This window comes from Lathamus discolor, chromosome 4 (genome assembly GCF_037157495.1).
Source record: "Lathamus discolor isolate bLatDis1 chromosome 4, bLatDis1.hap1, whole genome shotgun sequence".
Lineage (NCBI taxonomy): Eukaryota > Metazoa > Chordata > Aves > Psittaciformes > Psittacidae > Lathamus > Lathamus discolor.
The window spans coordinates 47,796,412-47,816,489 of NC_088887.1; the positions used below are offsets into that span (position 1 = coordinate 47,796,412).

The 20,078-nt window shown below is 45.1% G+C and overlaps 1 protein-coding gene across 2 annotated transcripts in view; it reads right to left on the bottom strand.

The window, feature by feature from the left end:
• The window catches only part of NHS (NHS actin remodeling regulator), a 254,838-nt gene extending 240,856 nt beyond the window's left edge, over window positions 1-13,982 (bottom strand). Inside the window, exon 1 of one of the 2 annotated variants that reach the window (XM_065677378.1) lies at window positions 13,060-13,979. In XM_065677378.1, coding sequence (XP_065533450.1) covers window positions 13,060-13,453 — 394 coding nt within the window. In that variant the 5' untranslated portion in view covers window positions 13,454-13,979. Of the gene's footprint in view, window positions 1-13,059 lie in introns of both variants that reach the window. The other variant, XM_065677381.1, reaches the window with a different exon arrangement.
• Between the last annotated feature and the right edge of the window lie 6,096 nt (window positions 13,983-20,078).

Consider the following 20,078-nt stretch of genomic DNA (forward strand, 5'->3'; position numbering starts at 1 on the left):
TATGGCTGAACCCAGGACAAGGGCTGTCAGGACACAAAGTAGTAGAGAGAGCTCTGTATTATGCAGAAGAAAATATTATTGTTATGCAATTTAACATCCTCCTACCCAAGCAATATGACCTGAAAGAAAAACAAGAACTACTTTAGCACAGCAAATGTAACAAAAGAAATATTTCTTGGACAAAGAAATATTGAAATATTGGCCAAAGTTTGACTCAATCAGCTCCAGCCTTCAATACTAGAACACTTAATTGTGCTATCCATCACTTAGCTCTAGGGCTCTGTCCATCTGGCTCATGCCACTAGAATCAAGAAAATACGGAAGAGCAGACTGCAGCAAACAAGGTCAGTATGTGCCAGCTTCTGTAAAGACATATTTAACAAGCCCAAGGTTTGACTGTCACAAAAGGGAACAAAGGCAGGAGACACACCTCTTTGCAATAATAAATAAAACACATTACTTCAGTGAATCTGCAAACTATAGACTTGTACCTCTTTACCTTTCACTCACCCATCTGTTTTCTTGGAAGAATTAATTTCATGAACTAGGCTGAGGTTTTCTACAGTTTTATTTTATTTTCAACTCTCAATAGCAGGCTCAATTCGTTCAAAAGCAAAGGCTTTACTCTTGCAAGTACAACCAAACAGCATAATTCCCACACCCCAAAGCAAGATGTACCTAGTATCTGGACAAACAAGATCACTCATTACTTCCAATAGAAGAATCTTCATCACTACCATCACAAGATCAGTTCCAAACTGATCTTCCTCTTTGAGAGGGAGGGGATGGGAAGGAAGGGAAATCAACCACAAGTTGCTTTTGGATGAAGACAGAAAGTCAAAACAAGGAAAGATCAAGAGATATCAATTGCCTTCAGTTTTTGCCTTTGTAATGAGAGCTGTAGAACTGAATATTTGCTCTCTTGTTTAACCAAGTTGCTGATAATGCAGCTGTAAAGTTCTTCACCCCTTTATTAAACTTTTTTAACCCCAGTGACCAAGGTTTAGGAGGTGTTATCTTGTCCAATCTTTCCACTGGTCCTCCTCCTTTATCTAGATATGTGATTATGCATATGTACAGATACACAAAACGTTGTTCTAGTGACACACAATTTTTTTAGGAAGACAATGCTATCCAAGCCTATTCTATTTCAACTATTGTTTATAAAGGTCTACACAAAATTGAGCGCACATATTTTATGGTCGCACAACCTTTTAGTCTCACAGTCCAAGATGCTGCTTATCTGGTCAAATCTATAGCCAAACAGGAAACGAAATTCCAGAAAGGAAATAAAAAAAAAAAAATAAAAATCACCCTGAGCTGAGATATTTTGCAGCTCTCTCTCATTTCCTTTAAGGAATTACCTTTCTGCTGAGTTCTTAGGAACAAGTAGATAAATGAAAAATACTTCTAATCTACATTAATAATTTGTGTTAAGTTCCACTTGGACAATTTCATAAATGAATAGCCACATTATAGCTGCCAAAGGTAGCCATAACCCATTTACCCATTTATAGATCCAGGGCACCTCAAATAGAGGTGCTCATTTCCATAGCCTACCTGTAGGCATATGATTTTACGGTTGGATCTGATACGGAATTACCCTGTAAATTTTGCATGTATTCACAAAGGTCACTAAAAAAGTTTACAATGCAAATAGGTGAACACCCTGGGTTGTAATTTATTCAAGGTGTCAAGGGGAACTCTGAGAACAGGTCCAACAACTCTGCTTCAGCCTCTCTCCTCCTCCTCTGTCAGACATGGGTGGTCAACTTCATCTGCAGTCAATCTGAGGTCAAGGCTGCCATCCAAACTCACTTCCCAAGCACTCCAGCTAGCTTCCTTCAATGAGATCTGGTCCAGTGCACTGCAGTGCATGGTGCATGTGACTGCATTTTACAACTAGTCCATCTTTCCACGGCCCTGATGCCTTGTTGTGCAGGGACGGATTGCATGGCTAGATTACAACAGATATACTGCTGCCTGGGTAGTCCCATGGCCCAGGCAGTGGCACTGCACCATAGCCCTGTTCTGGGTATGTCAGCTGGCCCAGGAATGAGCAAGAATGAAACTGCAGACATGTGCACCCAGACTAGTGTTTCTTTGTCACTATAGCTTGAAATGGAGAGCTTGCAGGCTCTGGGCACTGATTCATACAGGCTAATAGCAATAGAGAATTAACAGTAAATCTTCAGGTGAGCCTCCTAGTCTCCATTAGGAGGATTTTGTCCAAAACAGCTTATCCAATCTCTATCTGGGCATCAAGGCTGAATCAAGCCTGTGGCAGCTGTAATGGAAGCCAAAAAGTATTGCTGAAGTCATGAAGTAATGATACTTATTTTAGGCTATTAGCACAGTAATGACAAGATGATTGACACAAAATATTCTTCAGCTAGAGTGCATTTTGAAACTAAAGGAACTTAAACCAGTGATTTTAATGTGTCAGGCACAATGAATGCATTTACAACATCTATTAAAAGCAGGTTATGTTTGCGGGAGGGGGTTAATTAAATCTTATCAAGTTATCACTAATTTATTAACTGAACAAGACAGCATCACATAGAAGATAACCAATGGAGAATAAGCCACAGACATAAAAATTAATACTGTTCATTCTCACAGTGAGCAGTGCTTGCCATTAAACCAGAGGTAAAAGCGTAGCTGAATCCAGCCCCTGTGAAACTGTCATGAAAAGAGGAGCAATTGATAGGATGGCCCAAAACAAAAGTCACTCAAGGCATAAGTTTCTAAAAAAAAAAAAAAATATATATATATATATATATATATATATATAAAATTTAAGGGAAACAATCAGTAATTCTAGAGGGGAAAGGTGAATACACACAAACAGTTCTGCAAGCAGCGGAACTAATGAAGCCTCGTTTTCTCCAGGCTTTTATGTCATGCAGAGGACTGACTTTCACATTGAAGAAAATATGAGCACCAACTGGAACACTTTTATTTTATTGTGCTGGAACATTTATATGGGTTCCTTCCCCATTCCTTCCCCAGGAATCATTTTCTTGTGTCTAATAAAGAAAAAGCCCTTCCTTCAAATGAAGCAGGAATAGTTTGTTCTCTCCGTGAACTGGCAGCCTCTTTTATGATTTCTACTCTGTGGCAATGTAGTTGAAATCATAGCTGAATAACAGATATAAAATTTCTGAATGGCTGGTGTGAGATGCACAGGCATGTCCACCACCTCCCCTGCTACAGAAGCACAGAATGTGCTACTCCTTAATACTTGCTTCAAAAAAAAAAAAAAAAACAACAACAAAAAACCAAGCTTAAAATGGTGTTGTCAGAATAATCCATCCTATGGGGAAGATTTAGCTTTGGTGTGTTAACTGCGTGAAAGATTTTAGGCAATTTGCTGCAGAGACCAAGACTTCAGGTTTCCACAGCAATAGTTGCTACAGCCAGAGTCAATATGGGAGGGTAGATGGGATCTCTTCAGAACGCTGAGATAGCAGCCCCTGTGATGTTTAACTGCTGGGGTATAGGAAGGCCAGGGGAGCTGAGTTTAGCACAGCTCAAAGCAGCAGAAACTGTGCTGTGCAGCCATAAAGGAGTTTGGATAAGTACGAGAAATTCATCCCTCAAAAAAACAAGGAGGGGAAAAAAACCAAAAAGATGCTTGCATTCGAAACCTGGATTGTGCAGAGCTACGTAGCTTCCAGGGTAAGAGCTGGGCACATGAAAGTCAGTGGTCAATCCATGTTATATGCTTTTCTTTTTGAGAAATGAATTCACATATGTCTCCTGACTATCCTCCTGTACACAACACTTCACCAAAAACTGTGTCACCAAGAAAAGACCATGCCTACACCAGTAACTGTCCCTCTTTTTCCTACAAGTGAATAAACAGACTTTACAGGGAGGAAAAATGGAGCTGGGTAGCACCTGCTCCTCAGACCCACTCTCATTTGTACACTAAGTCTTTAATCATAATAAATCTCTCATTTCACTTAAAATTAAATCACTCCTTATCATATCTCACTAAACACTGAATGCAGAGAAACCTGTATACCATCTTAAGAATAAGTTGGCCTCTGAACATCACAGCAAGTTAGTGCTGTCTATCCTGAGCTTCGCCATCAATAAAATCCAATTTCTTCAATCAGGGGCAGTCACAGATCATCTGAAGAGAGCAATGCTTGGTAATACCTTGCGCTTTTTTTTGCCTTTTTTTTTTTTTGGGGGGGGGGGGTGTTGGGGAGAGAGAGAAGGGGAAATAGGCAAAATAGAGCATGCACTGAGAGCCCAGTTTTGTCTTTAAAGCAATCCAGAGCCTGTGGATGCAGGAATTTTTCAAAGCACCCTGCATATTTCATTTCTAAAATGGCCCCATTCTGCAGCCACTAATACACACATCTTCAAGGAGAAGGATTAGCACTTCCCCCCGCCCCCCACTTGCCCTCTGTCCAGGCCAATTTAAAGGGCTTTTCAAACATTGTCAAGCTAACAAAAAAAACTTTGAGAAGGCAGGGGGAAAAGCTGGAGAGGCCTGAACAAGCCATGCATATTTATAGCACAAACACACCGCCTTATGCTCATTCTCCTTAATCACATGCACACGCTAGCAAGACAGTGCCTCCAAACTTTCTCAGGGACTCGGTCTGAGTGGCTATAGTTCAAAGTCCAACTGCCTCAGCAGCTGAAAAGAAAGAGAAAACCACAATGGCTTTGAGAGAATTACAGTGATCCTATTAAAAAAAAAATGAAAAATAAAATAAAAAAATGCCTCTGCTGGGACTTAACATGGCAATGCCACACAGCACTCATTGAATCTAGCAGCATTTCAAGTACACAGCTACTGGTGTAATTAGACCACAGGCTTAATTAGGTTCCCATCACTATCGCTTTCTTCCAGCCTTCAGCCAAGAAGGTATAAGAAAAGATTGTCCAATACAGATACTGCAATTTAAAGTCTTGAGTTAAGAACACAGTGGGTGTATATCTACTATAAAATCTACCCTAAAAACATGCCAGTTGTTAAACTAAGCAGTGCATTAGAAGCAGTTAGATATAATGAGAATGTAAATGGAAAGTATTCTAGGGAGATATTTCAACTGAAAACAGCACACACTGTATGCTATCTTTTATTTTAATCATGCTCTAAGCCCTGCCTTTTTGAACTTTTTATAAATTCTGCTATCTCCCTTTGCAGTTACTTACATATTGGTATATAAATTCAAAGACAAGAAGCAATTAGAAATGGAGAGAAGACTCCCTCTCTTGATGCTAGTACATCAAAGGAAGTGAAAAAACCTTCCCCCCACATACACACTGAGTAACACAGAAAGTTTCTGCTCTTCACAGCCTAATAGCTCAAGCAGTTCCAATCGAGAATCTGATGTCAGCCTTCGATTACATGGAGATGCCAACTGATTGGAAAGAGCAGCTTTTGAAAATCCAGCTCTCTGACTCAGAAGACCACACAACCCTGCAACAACATTTTTAAAATACATGTGCATTATTCACATCAGCTGGACGTATTTTTTTCCCCTCACTTTGGGCATCATAATACTGCTTTTAAGAGTTCCCTGAGGGTCTCCGCTTGATTTGGGAACACCATGTCTAGGCATGTGTGAAGGAAATGTGTCACCTTCAGAGCTGTTTTAAACAGCCAGCACTTCAGTCCTAAGTTTCTTTAAGTTTCAGTTTAGAGAGAGGAAGAGCCAGGTGCTGCCTTTAAACAGCCATGCCTAACATGCCTTCCTTTGCCAGAATGGAGAAGGAGCGACTGGGACCAGCTCATGCCAACGACCAGTAAGGGCTGGCTCCCTCTCTTTTCTCCCTACCTTTGCATATCCCTGCCAGACCAGCCATAATCTGATCCTTGAAACTGAAGCCACGGAACAGGTAAACCTACATAAGAAATGTCAACAAAATGTGATTCCACTGATCCAGAAGAGCAGCTGAGTGGCACCGTTACACTGGATATTTATATTTGCTTCCTGCAAGTCCTTCCCTCAGTCCAAGGACATTTGAGAACTATGAAAGACTTTTTTGGAAACACTCCAGGCCCTTCATCTTTCATAAAGGGAAACTACTACCTTTTATGCATTGTGAATCAACAGGCAAATGACCTCCCCATACCCTGAGTAAATGATCCATCTACTTATTTCTTAATCTCCAGATCTCTCCTCCATCAGCAAGGGGAACTAACCAAAAATAGGAATAACTCCATTGATTTCACTGGAACACTCATGTTTTCACATGAACGCATACATTAAATTATAAAGGCTTTTAAATAGAAGCATGGAATTTTAAAGGGGCTGTGGGAAGTATTTCTGCTAAACCATAAGATCTACAGTAGGTCTGTCTCTTATGGGCCTGATTCTACCTTCTCTGCTGTTTTATTTCTGTGTAAGGGAGACTTCATTGGTCTTAAAAGAGTTAAGCCATGTGCACCAGGATTTCTAATAAACATACTGGAAGCCTCCTGCGTGGCTCTTTAGTATGAGCCAGAGAGAAGTTCCACTAATAATTACAATATTACACAGGTATATAGCTGCAGTGGGGTAGCAATCTAGCTTTGAATATTTTGGGATATCAGGCCTTTTGGCTGGCAGGCTCTCCATCCAGAAACAAAATCACCAGTTCCAACCTGTCACATCAGTTTAAACACTGTCTGTGGAATGAAAAGCAAGGAACTATAGAACAGGCAAAGGCCTTCTATGCTACACTGATGGAAGTTCAAGTCAATGATATTCAGAAAAACTCCTGAAGTTTTACATTTAAATCCCATGCATAGCAGGGAATGGCTTGGGAGGAAAACCACTGCTGTCTGCTTTTCATCTGTTACCAGGCTATGCCACATAAAGGCTAGTGAATCTACCTGAGCACTGTGCTCTCAGAGCCTCTCCACTGAGTCTCACTGACCGAGTCTCACTAACCTCAGTGGGACGAAAGAGTTTACCCTCTACTTTTATCTGCAAAGAGGCCAGAGTCTGCTTTATACAAGCCAACATGACTGAAGGTGACAACCCCAACTTCCAAAGCATTATATCCCTGCCAAAGCCACCTGACAAATTCCATCCCATTACCTTCTATCAGGTACTAAATGGATAAGGAAAAAAAAAAATCCTCAAGCCCAGCCTCTGAATAGATGTGTTCTCCTGTAAAAGGTCTTCTATTGCCATTCAGTAAACACAGATAAGGAATCTTTCTCTTAAATGACAGCACTTTAGCTAATGGTGCTCTAGCTAATGTTAGGTAAGGTGGGGATGGGATCCTTAAGGGAGCAGGTTTTTCTTCCTCCATTCCTTTGTTGTTCTAACAGCAGTAAAGGTAAGCTGGAAAGCCACGCTTTGTCCTCCTGCTCTTTTCCACTCTGCTAACTTGTCATCAACTCTCTGCATTTATAAGCCAAGCACAGAGGAAATTCTCCAGCTTTCCCACACTTGGTAACTTGGGTTATTTGCATTCATGGGCAAATCACAGTCAAGTGCACCAGAGAGGCGAGTTCTCTAACTCGAGCGAGTCCACAGCAACCAGCACACCACCAAAAAAAATACACCTGGCAAGTAAAGCCAAAAGCCTCTCTCTCCTTTTCCAGAAGGAAAAGTGAAGAGGATGTGACATTCCATTTGGGCAGGTGCAGGACACAAAGCTGAAGGCAATAGATTACTACATCTAGCATACAACTCTGCTTTTCTTTGGAGGTTTTACTCTGCACCCAACAAGGATTTGCCAATTAACATGATTTCAGTGTACAAAAGGAGCTCTGAATGTATCCTTGTGGCTCATGTGCCCCAGGCTACATTAGTGTGTACCTCTAAAAGTGTAACTACCCTTACACTTAGATATGCTTACACGTGATAAAACACTATAACACAAAGTCAAGCAAAGCTAAAAATCTCTTCTGATTTGTCTCCAGCAGTATCCAAGATATTATTATGCAAATCTATCTGACTCATGGAGGTCTACAGTTGTGTCTTAGCACAACAGAAAATCAGTACAATGAAAATTCTCTAGGATTTTCTGAAGCTGGGATAAAGTGTAACTACCCAACTTGCACTTGCTTCGTTTTTTTCTTTCAAGATGGCACCCTCTCTTAAGGTCTTATGTACCTGCCTGAAGATCTCTACAAGGATGCTCACCTACAGTTAGCCTGGAATGTGCTTAGAATGTAACCATACCCTGAGATGGAAGCATTAAAGTTTCTATATTCCATTTAAGCAGCAACTGAGACTTCAGCACATTAAGTCAAGGAGGAGAAGCATTATCTGATGAGCTCTGGGTCCAACACATTTTGTGAAAATGGCAGGATTGTGGCAGAAGGCACATAAAAACCTTACAATTGATTAAACATTTCCCTGGAGTGCTCAAAACGCAAGCAGCGGAGCATTATATCACTGTATTAAAAATACCAAACAAAACAAACAAAAGAACAAACAAAAAACCAAAACAAGCCCTACCTAAAAAGCACAATGAAAGAGTCCAAAAGCAAGAGTGACACCACCCAGGCTGTCCTCAGTAACCAACTTCAATCAAATATTTGGTCAAATAGAATAAATTTATGCAGAGCCCAAAATTATGAAGAATCAGTTCACAGCTGTCTCTTTATCTCAAAATTGACACTTCAGGAAAGAAAAAAAAACTATAGGGGAGCTCACTGCAGAGATCCAGGGGCCTCTGAAGAGCAAAGTAACACAGGAGATCCCCACACACCTAAGCAGTTGTATCACTAACGGCAAGCATGTAGGAAAATCAGGAATGGAAAATTGAAGCAATGAAGATACAGCAGCAGCCACTGAAAACGATGTTTTTAGAAAGATTGGCTGCTGGTAACACACTGATGCTTTCAGAAAAAAAGCCTGGAATGTGTGGAATTCTCTGGGATGCCAGGGTGCAAAGAAGATCTCATTAACTAGGGCTTTCAATATTTGCTGCCCAGTCATTACCAGTTATTCAGAAAGCAAGATGTCTTACATCATCAGCTTCTGAAAAGTAAATTCCACTTAGACTACCAGATCTGTAGTCCCCTAGACTGAGACATCGTCTTTCCAAACAGTTACAGAGGCACAGAGTCCCAAGTCTGCACACAAGTCCAGCATTTCTTCTACATTTCAGTATTATCCAGATAATCAAGCATCTAATAATAAAACTGGGCAGTACCAAACTACTCAGTTCTCTTGCTGGTAATAAGGAAACTCCAAGCAACAGCCAGACTGACAACAATCATGTTATTCCCACAAGGTTCCACTTTAGAAGTGGACCCTAGAGCTGCTCATGATGAAAAGCAGTGAAGTACTTAAAGTAGCAGAAGGGCAAAGCAGTTAGTTCAGGAGCTAAGCAGGAAAACACTTCTCACCCTTGTTTCTCTTCCAGTCAGAGGGTGGGAAAGGATTCATATTTGCATGATGCTAGCTGGCCAGAAACTTACAAGAAAGATAAAAAGACAAGCAGCATCTGCGAAGGCAGGGGCAAGGGACCTTGAGTTTTTGAAGATGACCTGCTTGCAACTGCCCAGAATCAGTCCTTTATTGTGCCTAACAAGACTTTCGGATCACACTTTCTGAACTGTGGGAAAAACAAAAGAGCAACACATAGGTAAACACCTTTACCAGTAGATCAGCAGAGGGGTTCAAGTACTTTTCTTAAAGCAAAGCATACACAGTCCTGGAAATGTTCACCACTTCAACAGAAGCAGAGCTGAGACTGTTAAGGCTTCATGGAAATGACAGCAATAGTGATAACCATTACAGGAAAAATGGTGGGTTTAATTAATTCACATTTTCTGTTAATATTCCTTCAACCCAACATAGTTGTTTTATTTGAACACAACAATACATTATTTTCAGTATAAGATACAACATTATTATGCAAAATTGTACGATATGCTGTTTTCAAGAGAGCTCTTTTCCTGTTCCACTTCCCCTTGGTACCATCTCCACAATTGCCAAGGAATGGCATCCTGGGCAAGGGATAGGGGTAGAGAAGCCCCTCCAACCACTGGCTCCAGTAGCTCCTGAGATGGCATTAGCCCATTATTTCCTTTTTCTCACCCAGCCTATGCCTCCACAACAGAATCTTGGAATCCAGCTGGCTCACAAGGCACAGAGAAAAAGGCCTTCCAATGTCACAGCTCGGTATCTAGGGCATGTCTGGTAGCATTATTCTCAAATCATTGTGCTGCACTTGGTTTTAGAACATCAAGAATGTCAAGATAGCCTAGCAGATTTAAACTGAGTACTCAAAAATGTGTTGGTTGGGCTGCATTGTCGTGCTGCTAACATACCGGTACACGTGTCTTGGTCAGTGTGCCAAGCAGCCCAGCAGCTCCAGACTCCTGGTATGCAACAAGTTCAATGTGACCATTACAATCATGCCACGGGTGCAGTGGCTGCATGCCTGTCACCAACTTGTTCTTTGTGGTGAGAGTCCAAACCTCCAGCCAGTTCTGAGTTATTCTTAGATGTGTCATTTGGGCTGGACAGCCAGAAGACCAGAGGCTGCCTCATCATTCCTATGTTTACCACAGGAGGTAGAAGGCAGGATGCCTTAATGTGATGCTGGTAAGGTCCTGGCCAAACCTGAGACAACCTGCAATTGTTCTCTTGGTTTCAGAAAAACAATTGGGTGCAGTGACTTAAGTGTAATGCTGTCAGGAGTGAACTGTGTAGGCACCTCATGCTTAAAACAAATATTAGAATAGTCTTGCTGAAAGTGATAGCAACCTGGTGTAGTGGGAGGTGTCACTGCCTATGGCAGGGGGTCTGGAACTAGATGATCTTAAGGTCCTTTCCAACCCTAACCGTTCTATGATTCTATAATTCTATAGAAGAGAAAGCACACTATCATTATACAGTACAGCACGGACGGCCAGTTTCCTGCCAGCCAGTTTTATCTGGCCCTTGGGAACACTGAACAGTCTGGAGCCCAAAGGGAGGTATTGTTGTGGATGTGTATGGCTCTGGGGCATGTGAGGAGACGCGCAGAACGGTGCTGTTCAGCTCAGGTCCCATTTGAGATGTTCAGGTGTAGCACTATGCAAATGCAGCTGTGCTGGTCCAGCATTGGATGGGGAATAAAAGGAGTCACAGGATGAAAATAAGTTGCCCGCGTGTGCACACTGCGTCTGTATAGAGCCTTTCACCTATAAGCACATGTAGCACGGCACTGCACGAAGGGAAGCAATGAGGGCTGGGTGATGTGCCTGCCAGCAGCTGTACAGCTGGAGGCAAGGCGCACACCTCCTGGAGGATGAGTCGTGGCAAAGCCCGACATTGTAAATGAACCCTCGGCTGGCCAGACCGAGGGACATCTGCAGACCTACCAGCAGCATTGCACTGTACATTGTACCATATACAAGGGGAAGGAAGAACAGCAGGAGTGCATGGGGAAGATCATGACCAAAAGTCTCTCCCCTCCTGAAAAGGATGTAAAAGAAAACAGAAAAACACCAAAGAAGCAGATTCTGCGTTTACCACCACAGGGGTAAAACCAGACTCTCTAATTAAGCACATAACTGTGCTGCAATATTAAGGTTTTGAACTGTGATTTGAAAACAAGCTGCACTTGCACAATCTAGAAAGAAAAAAGCATATGGATTAGAAAGCCTAAGCTCTGCTCTCGCTTACATCAGTCTAAACCCACAGTTAACCCAGCTCAAAAGACTTATAGATGAGAATGTGATACAAGGAGTTTCATTTCCTCACAGTTCCCTCATTACATCGGCCAAGCCTCAGTCTCCAATCACAGCCCAGCACTCCACTCTGATTACACACACGTCCTGAAACCACAGAGAGCCTCCCTCAGTCTGATCTACAGCTGATGTATATTAATTTATCACCAGCAAAGTCATTCTACAGCTGCCGAGGATGTAGTTTAAATACCACTGAATACTTAATGCTTGATTCTGTTAATCAGTACAGCTTCACTGATACTAGAAGAGTTACTTGTATTCTGCACCACTCCAAACGGGAGGAAACCCAGAGCACCATTTTTTAAACGGCATGTTCATTAAAAACCATCTAGAAGAGAGCATGTTCTCATTTACTCCAGTGTAAATTCAGTTCACTGTACTCATCATAAATACTCGGGATTTAAAGTGGAACAGCAGAACGCAAAAGCTAAGCCAAATTCCCCTTTGAAGCCATTGCTTTTCCTAAACCAGATATTAAGAGGACAGGATTGACATGAATCTCTGCTATTCCAGACTTCCAATCCACAAGCCCTACCTATCACAAAAAAAAAAAAAAAACAACAAAACAACAAAAAAAAACACCCCAAAAAAACCCCAAACAAACAAAAAAAAGCCAAACCCACATATCCACAAGCGCTTGGGAAGCATATGCATCAGTGAGACTACAAAATCATGACACTGCTGCGAACATGAACCATATTCAGCAGAAATCAGCAGCTGTTAGGACTACAGAGCCTGTCACCGCTTTTATAGTTTGGGTGGAGAAGAAGCAGCATTCAAGCACCTACTGCTCATAACACGAGTCGCATATTACCTTGATCTTTTCCTCCCCCCACCCCACCCCGGCTCTTCAGGGCCACTCTTTAAGCAGAAATAAGTCATTAACCAAACTTCCTTACTTTATGGTCCCCGAAACTTGGCTAACGACGAACCGGATTTATTATTTCTATTTAAGCCCTTAAAAATTCGACCGGGACCTCAGAGACACTTGTAAGGGGAAGACACGGCACAGCAAAGGGGAGAAAATCCAGAGATGCCCGGGGAGGGAGAATTATCCCCATCTCCTCCAAGCCGCGGGCCCCCGCGGACAGACGTCTGCCCCCGCCCCGGCCAAACCCTCAGCTGCAGAAGATGCGCCCCGAGAGCCCCGCCAGCCAGCTCCTTATGTAAGACAGAAACCACTGACATCATCTCTCCCGCCGGCATCGCCGCGGCGCCCAGCAGCGCCCACCGACCCGGCCCGACCCGTCACAGCACAGCTCCTTCTCACGCTGCCGCCCGGGCTCCCTTCGCACCGGCTCAGACCCCAAACTTTGCACGGCAGGTTACCGGCGAGAGGCTTACCCAGGCGGCAGGGCTGCGAGCGCCCCATCCCGCAGAACGCCCCATCCCGCGGTACTTACGCACTGCCTCCTGCTTGGGGTCGAGTCCGCGCACAGCTCCCTGGAGCCCAGCGATGCGGCCGTGCAGCGCTCGGACGCGGCGGTGGGTGCTCTGGATGTCAGCCTCGACCTCCTGGAAGAGGGTGCAGGCGTGCCGGGCTACGTCGGAGAGTTGCCTGAGGATCCGTGACAGGGCCACGTTACTGACCGAGCAGAGGTCCAGCACCATCAGCACAGCCGCCGCCTCCCTCTCCCCGCCGCCGGCCGCCTCCGTGCCCTCGCCCGCCGTCCCTGGCTCCTCCGGCAGCGGGTCCCGCGGCGGCGGCTCCGCACCCCAGCTCTCCTCCAGCACGGAGACAGCAGGCTGCCGCCGGCACAGCCGCTGCGGCTCAACGGTCCGCTTGGCGAAGGGCATCGCCGAGCCCTCTGCCGGGACTCTCCCGGACTCCCACGGGTACTGGTAAGGATCGCTGCCCTCCTCGTCTTCTTCTTCTTCGCCGCCGCTTCTTGCCCCGCCGCCGTCACTCACAGGCGGCCGCCGGCCGGCAGCTCATTGCCTCGCTCCCTCCCCGCACGGGGCTGCGGAGCCGCCGCCGTGCCGCCGAGCATCCGCCGCTGCTGCTGCTGTTGCCGTTGCCGCTGCCGCCGCCGGGAGCCGGGGCGCATCCGCGCCACCTCGCTCGGTCTCTCTCACGCCGTCCCGCTCCGCCGGCGGGTGTGAAGGGGCGGCCCGAAAACCCGGAGAGAGGAATTCCGCAGCCGCGAGGAGGAGCGAACCGCTGAGCCTCTGCCCGGGGAGAGCGGCGGGGCGGGGGCCGGGACCGGGGCAGGGGCGGTGCCGAGCCGCAGCCGCCGCGAGGAGGCGCTGCAGGGCCCCACCGCACCGGGGAGAGGAAGGGGTGGCGGTCCCGGTGCGCGGACTGCGGGGGGCACTGGCGAGGGGAGGACCGCAAGCTGAGGAGCTGCCTTTTAGGACAGAGCACGGCCCGGCCCAGCCTGCGTCGCCTCCGGTGGGAGCACCCCTCAGGTGCGAAGAAGATACTGAGAGAGGCAAAAGGGAATCCAAGTCAACAAGGTTCTACCGCTGCGGGAGGCAGATGCCTGTCAGCTGGTATCACCTCTCTGGGCACGGCGGAGGATACGGCACCCTCCAAAGTCAGGTGGATGCACTTGGGCACCTGGATTCTTGGGTGGTGCCAAGGAAAAATGGGTTCCAGTCAGCCACGGAGGGCTGCTTCTGACAAAAGGCAGCTGAGCTTGATACATACACTCCTGAAAGATGAACATGCCTAATGAGCAGGCATAAAATCTGAATGTCAGCTGTAAATTATTGGTGGTAAATATACAGCGTGAATAAGACAGACCAAGCTACTATAAAAGGAGAGCCAGGTGGCGGCAAATGCAGGCATTCTACAGGTTGGAAACATTAGGGGAAGTCTGCCCACTTGACCTTAACTTGTCATCCTTGCACATGTGTGTCATGATGCAGTCTGTCATTACACGACTATATACAGGCAGCTTTCAGCTACCTCTGGTCAAACAGTCAAACAGTCTGAGTTGCAAATATCTGCACTGGAGAAAGCATTGCTGTTGTATGCACACTCCAGGCTCTATGGCCATGGTGACTTGCTCCTGGGACAAGCTTAGATCCAGACAGCAGATATGGCGCGCATTCACATTGCTCAAAGCCTGAGCTGATGAACCTTTTTGGCCCCTTTGCTGGCTTTTGGCCTGGACAGTTCATGTGCCTTCGCACTCTGCCCCTGGGAAGCAGAGCACACCACAGTGCAGAGTTAGCAAAACTGTTTAGCTCAAGTTTCTAACTGAGCTTGAATTGGGCAGCCCTGGCCATGTGCCTGGAGCTGGAGGAAGGCAGAGAGCCCACCCCTGCCTGTTCCAGTCTCAGCACCACCACCCCATGCCTACTTGGGGGGCTGAAGTCTGGGCACAACCCAGTGGGAGTGGGCAGGGACGCGGGAGCTGTCACAGATCTGAAGAGTGCTCAAGCATTACTAAAATTATTACTGAGACATTTGTACCCCATCCTTCCAAGTTTCTTATGCAGCAGTGCGGCTTTTAGCCCTGGTACTAGAGCATGGGCTGTACTGCTCTTCCTGCCCATGGGAGTCATGGCACGTTATTTATAAGCCACTGAAAGGTATTTTAATATTTCACTTGTAGGTTCATAGAGGGGGAGGGAGTGGTTAAGTTTTAATCCTCCCAGCCATCAGACTGCTGTGGGGTCACAAGAAAATGACCACAGGAGTCAAAACTGTTGGAAACAGCATTATAGTACTTGCCAGGCAGGGGCAGGAGCTCCCTCTGAGGAAAGCAGCTCAGGCACTCCTCCTGCCTTTCTCTCGGGCACCTGATGAGCCCCTGGATTGCACCAATCATAAAAGGTTAAAGGTGCAAGAGGCAGGATTTTAGACTGTGCCTTACTGCAGCCTCCCAGTTGCATGCAAAGTCTGACCAGGTTGGGTGGGACAGGAGCTATGCAGTTCTCTTCCTTCCCTTGCAAACAACACCTCAGTTCCTGCAACGTATCCTTACTCATCCTCATCAAAGCTACCAAAAGCCAGTGCTTGTTCTTCCTTTACTTTTCCAGTCTGTTGTTACTACTCCACATTACTGTAGACTCCATGGTCTCTCTCTTTGTCCCAGGTTTGGGAAGGTACAGCTCACCTTAGGGTGACTGTACTAGTCCCATGAGAATTGTGTGACTTCGGTATGCAGAAGCATGAGATGAACACAGTCCCAAAGCCACACGAGTCAACTTGTCTAAAGGAGATGGGTTCTGCCAACTCTATCCGTCTCCACCATAGGGAGCATCTTTTCATTTTGGAGGTCTCGTTGCATTTCTGTCCTTCCCTCCATGACTGTAGGTGTTGCCATTTTATTTTGGTTTTCCTTGTAAACAGAACAGACTCCATACATAGCTTGGGTGTGGAACACTGGCACTTCCCACCAGGCAGGTGGAGATCATATCTCAGTTTCCTTTCGTCAGCATATAGCTCCTACAATTGCAGGTGCTAGGCAGTCAGGTAATACCTCACCCAGTCACATACCTACTGTATAGTTTCTATCAGTGGTACTTGGTGGTACAAATCCAAGTTCTGCAGCTTCTCAGATAGCCGCAAGATTGTGCTTGGTGTGTCTGTCCAATAGCAGATGTAGTAAGTGGGTAGCATTCCTAAAGGTTAACTTCAGCCTCATGGAATAGGTCCCTGGAGGCTCTCCCTGTAACCAAAGGAGAGAAAAAAAATCTTCCATGTGGGGCTTTGAATGCTTAATCTTGGGCCTCAGTTTCGAAGTGCCCCTCAGAGGGGCCTGTCCTTCTGCACTGGCTGCAGGGAAGCCCAGGGAGGTTAGCTTCCCTGGGCTGAAGTTAAACCTCAGGAGTATTCACTGGGGTGTCGATTTGTAAACATACCAGTCTGGACCAACCTTCCATATCACTAGATTTTAAGAAGCACTTACAGACCTTGGAGATTGAGCTATGTCAGAAAGAATACTAGTTGTGAACAGAGATAAGTATGTGAAACGGTCCCTTATGCATCTATTTGCAGTGGGAAATGCCTCCTGTTGGCCTGTACTGCTTTCTTGCACATGCATTACCTGTGTTGGTTGCAATAAATACAGGTTGGGATGTTTCCGTGAATGACATTGGCTTTCACCTGTGGCACTGAATGGATACACAATGGTTTGCTTTAGACACATACAGTATGGGACTGTAAGAGTGGGCAAAAAGGGTACAAGAAAGGTTCTGCTTCATTTCCCACTGGTGGTGGTGGTGGTAGGCAGGCATCTGGATATAACCCACAGTTGCTGCTGTGCAGCTTCCCACCCTCATACCCGAGCTATACTCATTCCCTGGCTTGCACTTGCTGCTGATACCCTTGCTGAGGTGTGATTTTATATCAACACCAACCAGGGAATGTTCATGCTGATGGAGGCAGAGGACAGGGCCGTTGACAGATGAGAAGAAATCTGGTTCCCCACTGCAGCGAGCTGCAGAAAGCAGGGAGGTGGGATTAGGCAGTCTCGCCCGGTTTGGCAGGGCTGCTTTGGCCTGCTGCAGTATCTCTTGTTCTGCAGTACCAGAAAGGGAGGAGAGGCCGATGAGTGCTGTAGGCTATTGTCATTTCCTCTGCTTTCCACAGCTGTCAGGAGGGCGCCTTTAGGCATCGTATTAATGAAGTTGTGGCCTTTTGACCATAATGCAACATCTGTCATCACCTGTGTTAGCCTCCCACTAAGTATACCGCTTATTTATTCTCTGCAAAGATGTCAGAGCATTACCAAACCTGTACCCATTCAGGTTAGCAAAAAGTATCTTTGTTGGAAAACTCCCTTCAAGTTTTAGCTGCCATGCTGCACTTAGACCTGACAGTGATGTTTGCTGATCTCACCAAGGTCACATTAAAGGTAAAAGCCTGTAAGGCAGGAAAGTAGCATAGTCAGGCCAGTTCACCGCGAGTCTGGACCTGCTCATTTAGGACTCTCACTCCTGCTGGTTTTTTCCAACAGAAACGTGTTAAGATCATGTCCAAAACATGAGACGTTAGGATTTTAGCTGGAAAATACTTTTGCTGAAGTGGCTCCCTGTGTTTGAGTGGCTTAGGCAAAAGGCAGGTAATTCAGCTTTTGACAATATGTCCTATGTTCCCTAAAATACTCTTCTGTTAAGGACATGGAGATGATTTCCTCCTTGAATGGGATCTGGCCTTTGAAGTATTGCTCGTCCTTGTGAGCTCTCACAATACTTACAAATGCACTGTTGCTGCCTGTTTGTGATCACAACTAGTGCTGTGCAGTCTGAATTTTCTCTTGTCCCCCAGGCCTGGCATCCTTTTCCCCTACTTTTTCCTTCTTCTTTGAGAAGAAGAATTTTACAGTTCTCAGTAAAGCTGTTTCCTAACCTTCCTCACACCTCCCGCTGAGGACGCGTACGGGCACCAGAGCAATGAGTGTTTCTCTACATTAATCTCTCTTTCCTGTCCAACTGCATTTCCCCGGGCACTCGTGTGCTGTCACCAGCTCAAATTGATCCAGCTCACTACTGTTCTTTCTGGTAGTTGTTAATATTTGTATTACCATAAACCTTTTCACTCTCAAACTATGACCCCACTGGTTTAGTCACCAGTTTAAGTGGGGAAAATGTAGGGCCTGCAGGGGTATGTGTGCCTGTAGCAAAAGGACTGGACTTCACACGGTGCTGAAAATCATCCAGGGCAGGCAAAACAGAATTAAAAACCTGCAAACTAAGTCCCTTTCTCCATGCTCTCTTAATTAGAGTTGTTATAGAGTTTATTTGTAATAAGAGTAGGGATGACATCTCAAACTGAAGAGTGATTATGAAATTGACACTTCCTTTAAAATGTGCCTGAAGTCAAGTCTGACATGCTAATTGGATTTTATTAGTAAGAAATGCCTGTTTTAATAAGGAAACTTCCTTATCTCTCTGGCAAGTTTATGTTGGGTGCATACCTACTGAATGTTTTCATCACTACTACCTGGCATCGCCAGTCAGAAAAAAACCCTCATTGGAGCATCTCTCTGAACAGCGAATGCTGTAATTTTGTTTGATATTGATATTAGTTTCACATTCATACATTCTATTCATACATACCACCAGCACTGGAAGACATCAAGGGAGAAAGCAGGAAAGCTGTTTAAATACCATTATCTTTTAAGACTTTAAAAATACTAGTGGTTAAAAATGTGCAGTAAATCCAAGACCAAATCAAAATAAAGTTGGAAGCTGCTTGCAAACTTCCATAAAAAACATTTAAAAGTTTTAAGTGCTCTAATTTGTGTAAGTATCCACCCTTGATCTTAGAGAGCATTGATTCTTGGTTTGCCATCTCAGAAGAAGGGAGTTATACAGAAGACATTTGAGGTGCCTTTCCTAGACTCTGTACCAGAAAAGAGCACAGCAGAGTAACCACACCAGCTCTGAGCTGGACTTCAGGGAAGCTGGCTCTGCCATGTGGGCTGTGCTGCTGTGTGTTAGGAACGGACATAGGGCTTCCTCTTCAGAAGACAAAGCTCTCAGACTGAAAGCAAGCTCTATTTTATACAGGAGACCTCTGCTGGGGCAAAACTGACAGTGACCTCTGCTGGAGTACAGTGAAGCCTGTCTCCAGCCTGTGCAGAGGATTGGTTAATTCGACCTCTACAGTCCCAAGTGGGAACATTCAGGATGACAGGAAGTTGGCAAGGGTGGTTATATCTTAAGAAACCATGATAAAAGAATGGGGAGACAAAAATAAACCATGTTCTTTATGAAGAAATATAATCCATTCAAGGGACACAGAAGGGATGTAGAAGGTGTTTTACTTCCAGTGTGAGATCCATCCACTCTCTTTGTTGCTCTGACTTTTTAATTGCACTTAATTTGATACCAGTGGGGGTTTAATCTGTTCATTGTGGGTATTTTCACTGTTCTCTTTAATTTTGCCTGCTGGCATCAGGTGGTTTGTGCACATGAAGCCGAAACTGCAGTCTTGATTCAGGACTCAGCTGACCTAAGCTGACATTCTGCCTGTATCAAGACACTGGAAGAAAAACTAATGTAGAGAAAGGAAAGTTTATTGGTAACAGAAGGTTAAACCCCCATCATCCACAGGTGATCATTTGTTCAATATTAAAAACATGTGCTTTTACACATTCCAAAATAATTTGGCACATGCTGATTGCACGGTGAACGTGTGCTAACTCTTTATCGTACAGCCTCAATGTGGAAGTAATTTCAAGTTTCTGTATTCTGATGTCAACCCAGCTTGCCATTCATATCATCAAGTTGAGGCCAGTAAAATGTCTCTTCCACCCCGTAGGCTTATGGTGAGGAGCTGAAGAAGGACCTACCCTGGGGAAGGCCAGGTCAGGTCAGTGCCTTCATGCTTCCCACTGCTTCTTCCAGAAAGGGAGAACTTCAGTTTGGTTGGGTGGGTGTTCACCATGCCCATACCTTCCTGTGTTGTTGCACGGTCTTATGCCACTCAGCCTTGGATGCTGCTTGGATTGCTGAGCACACT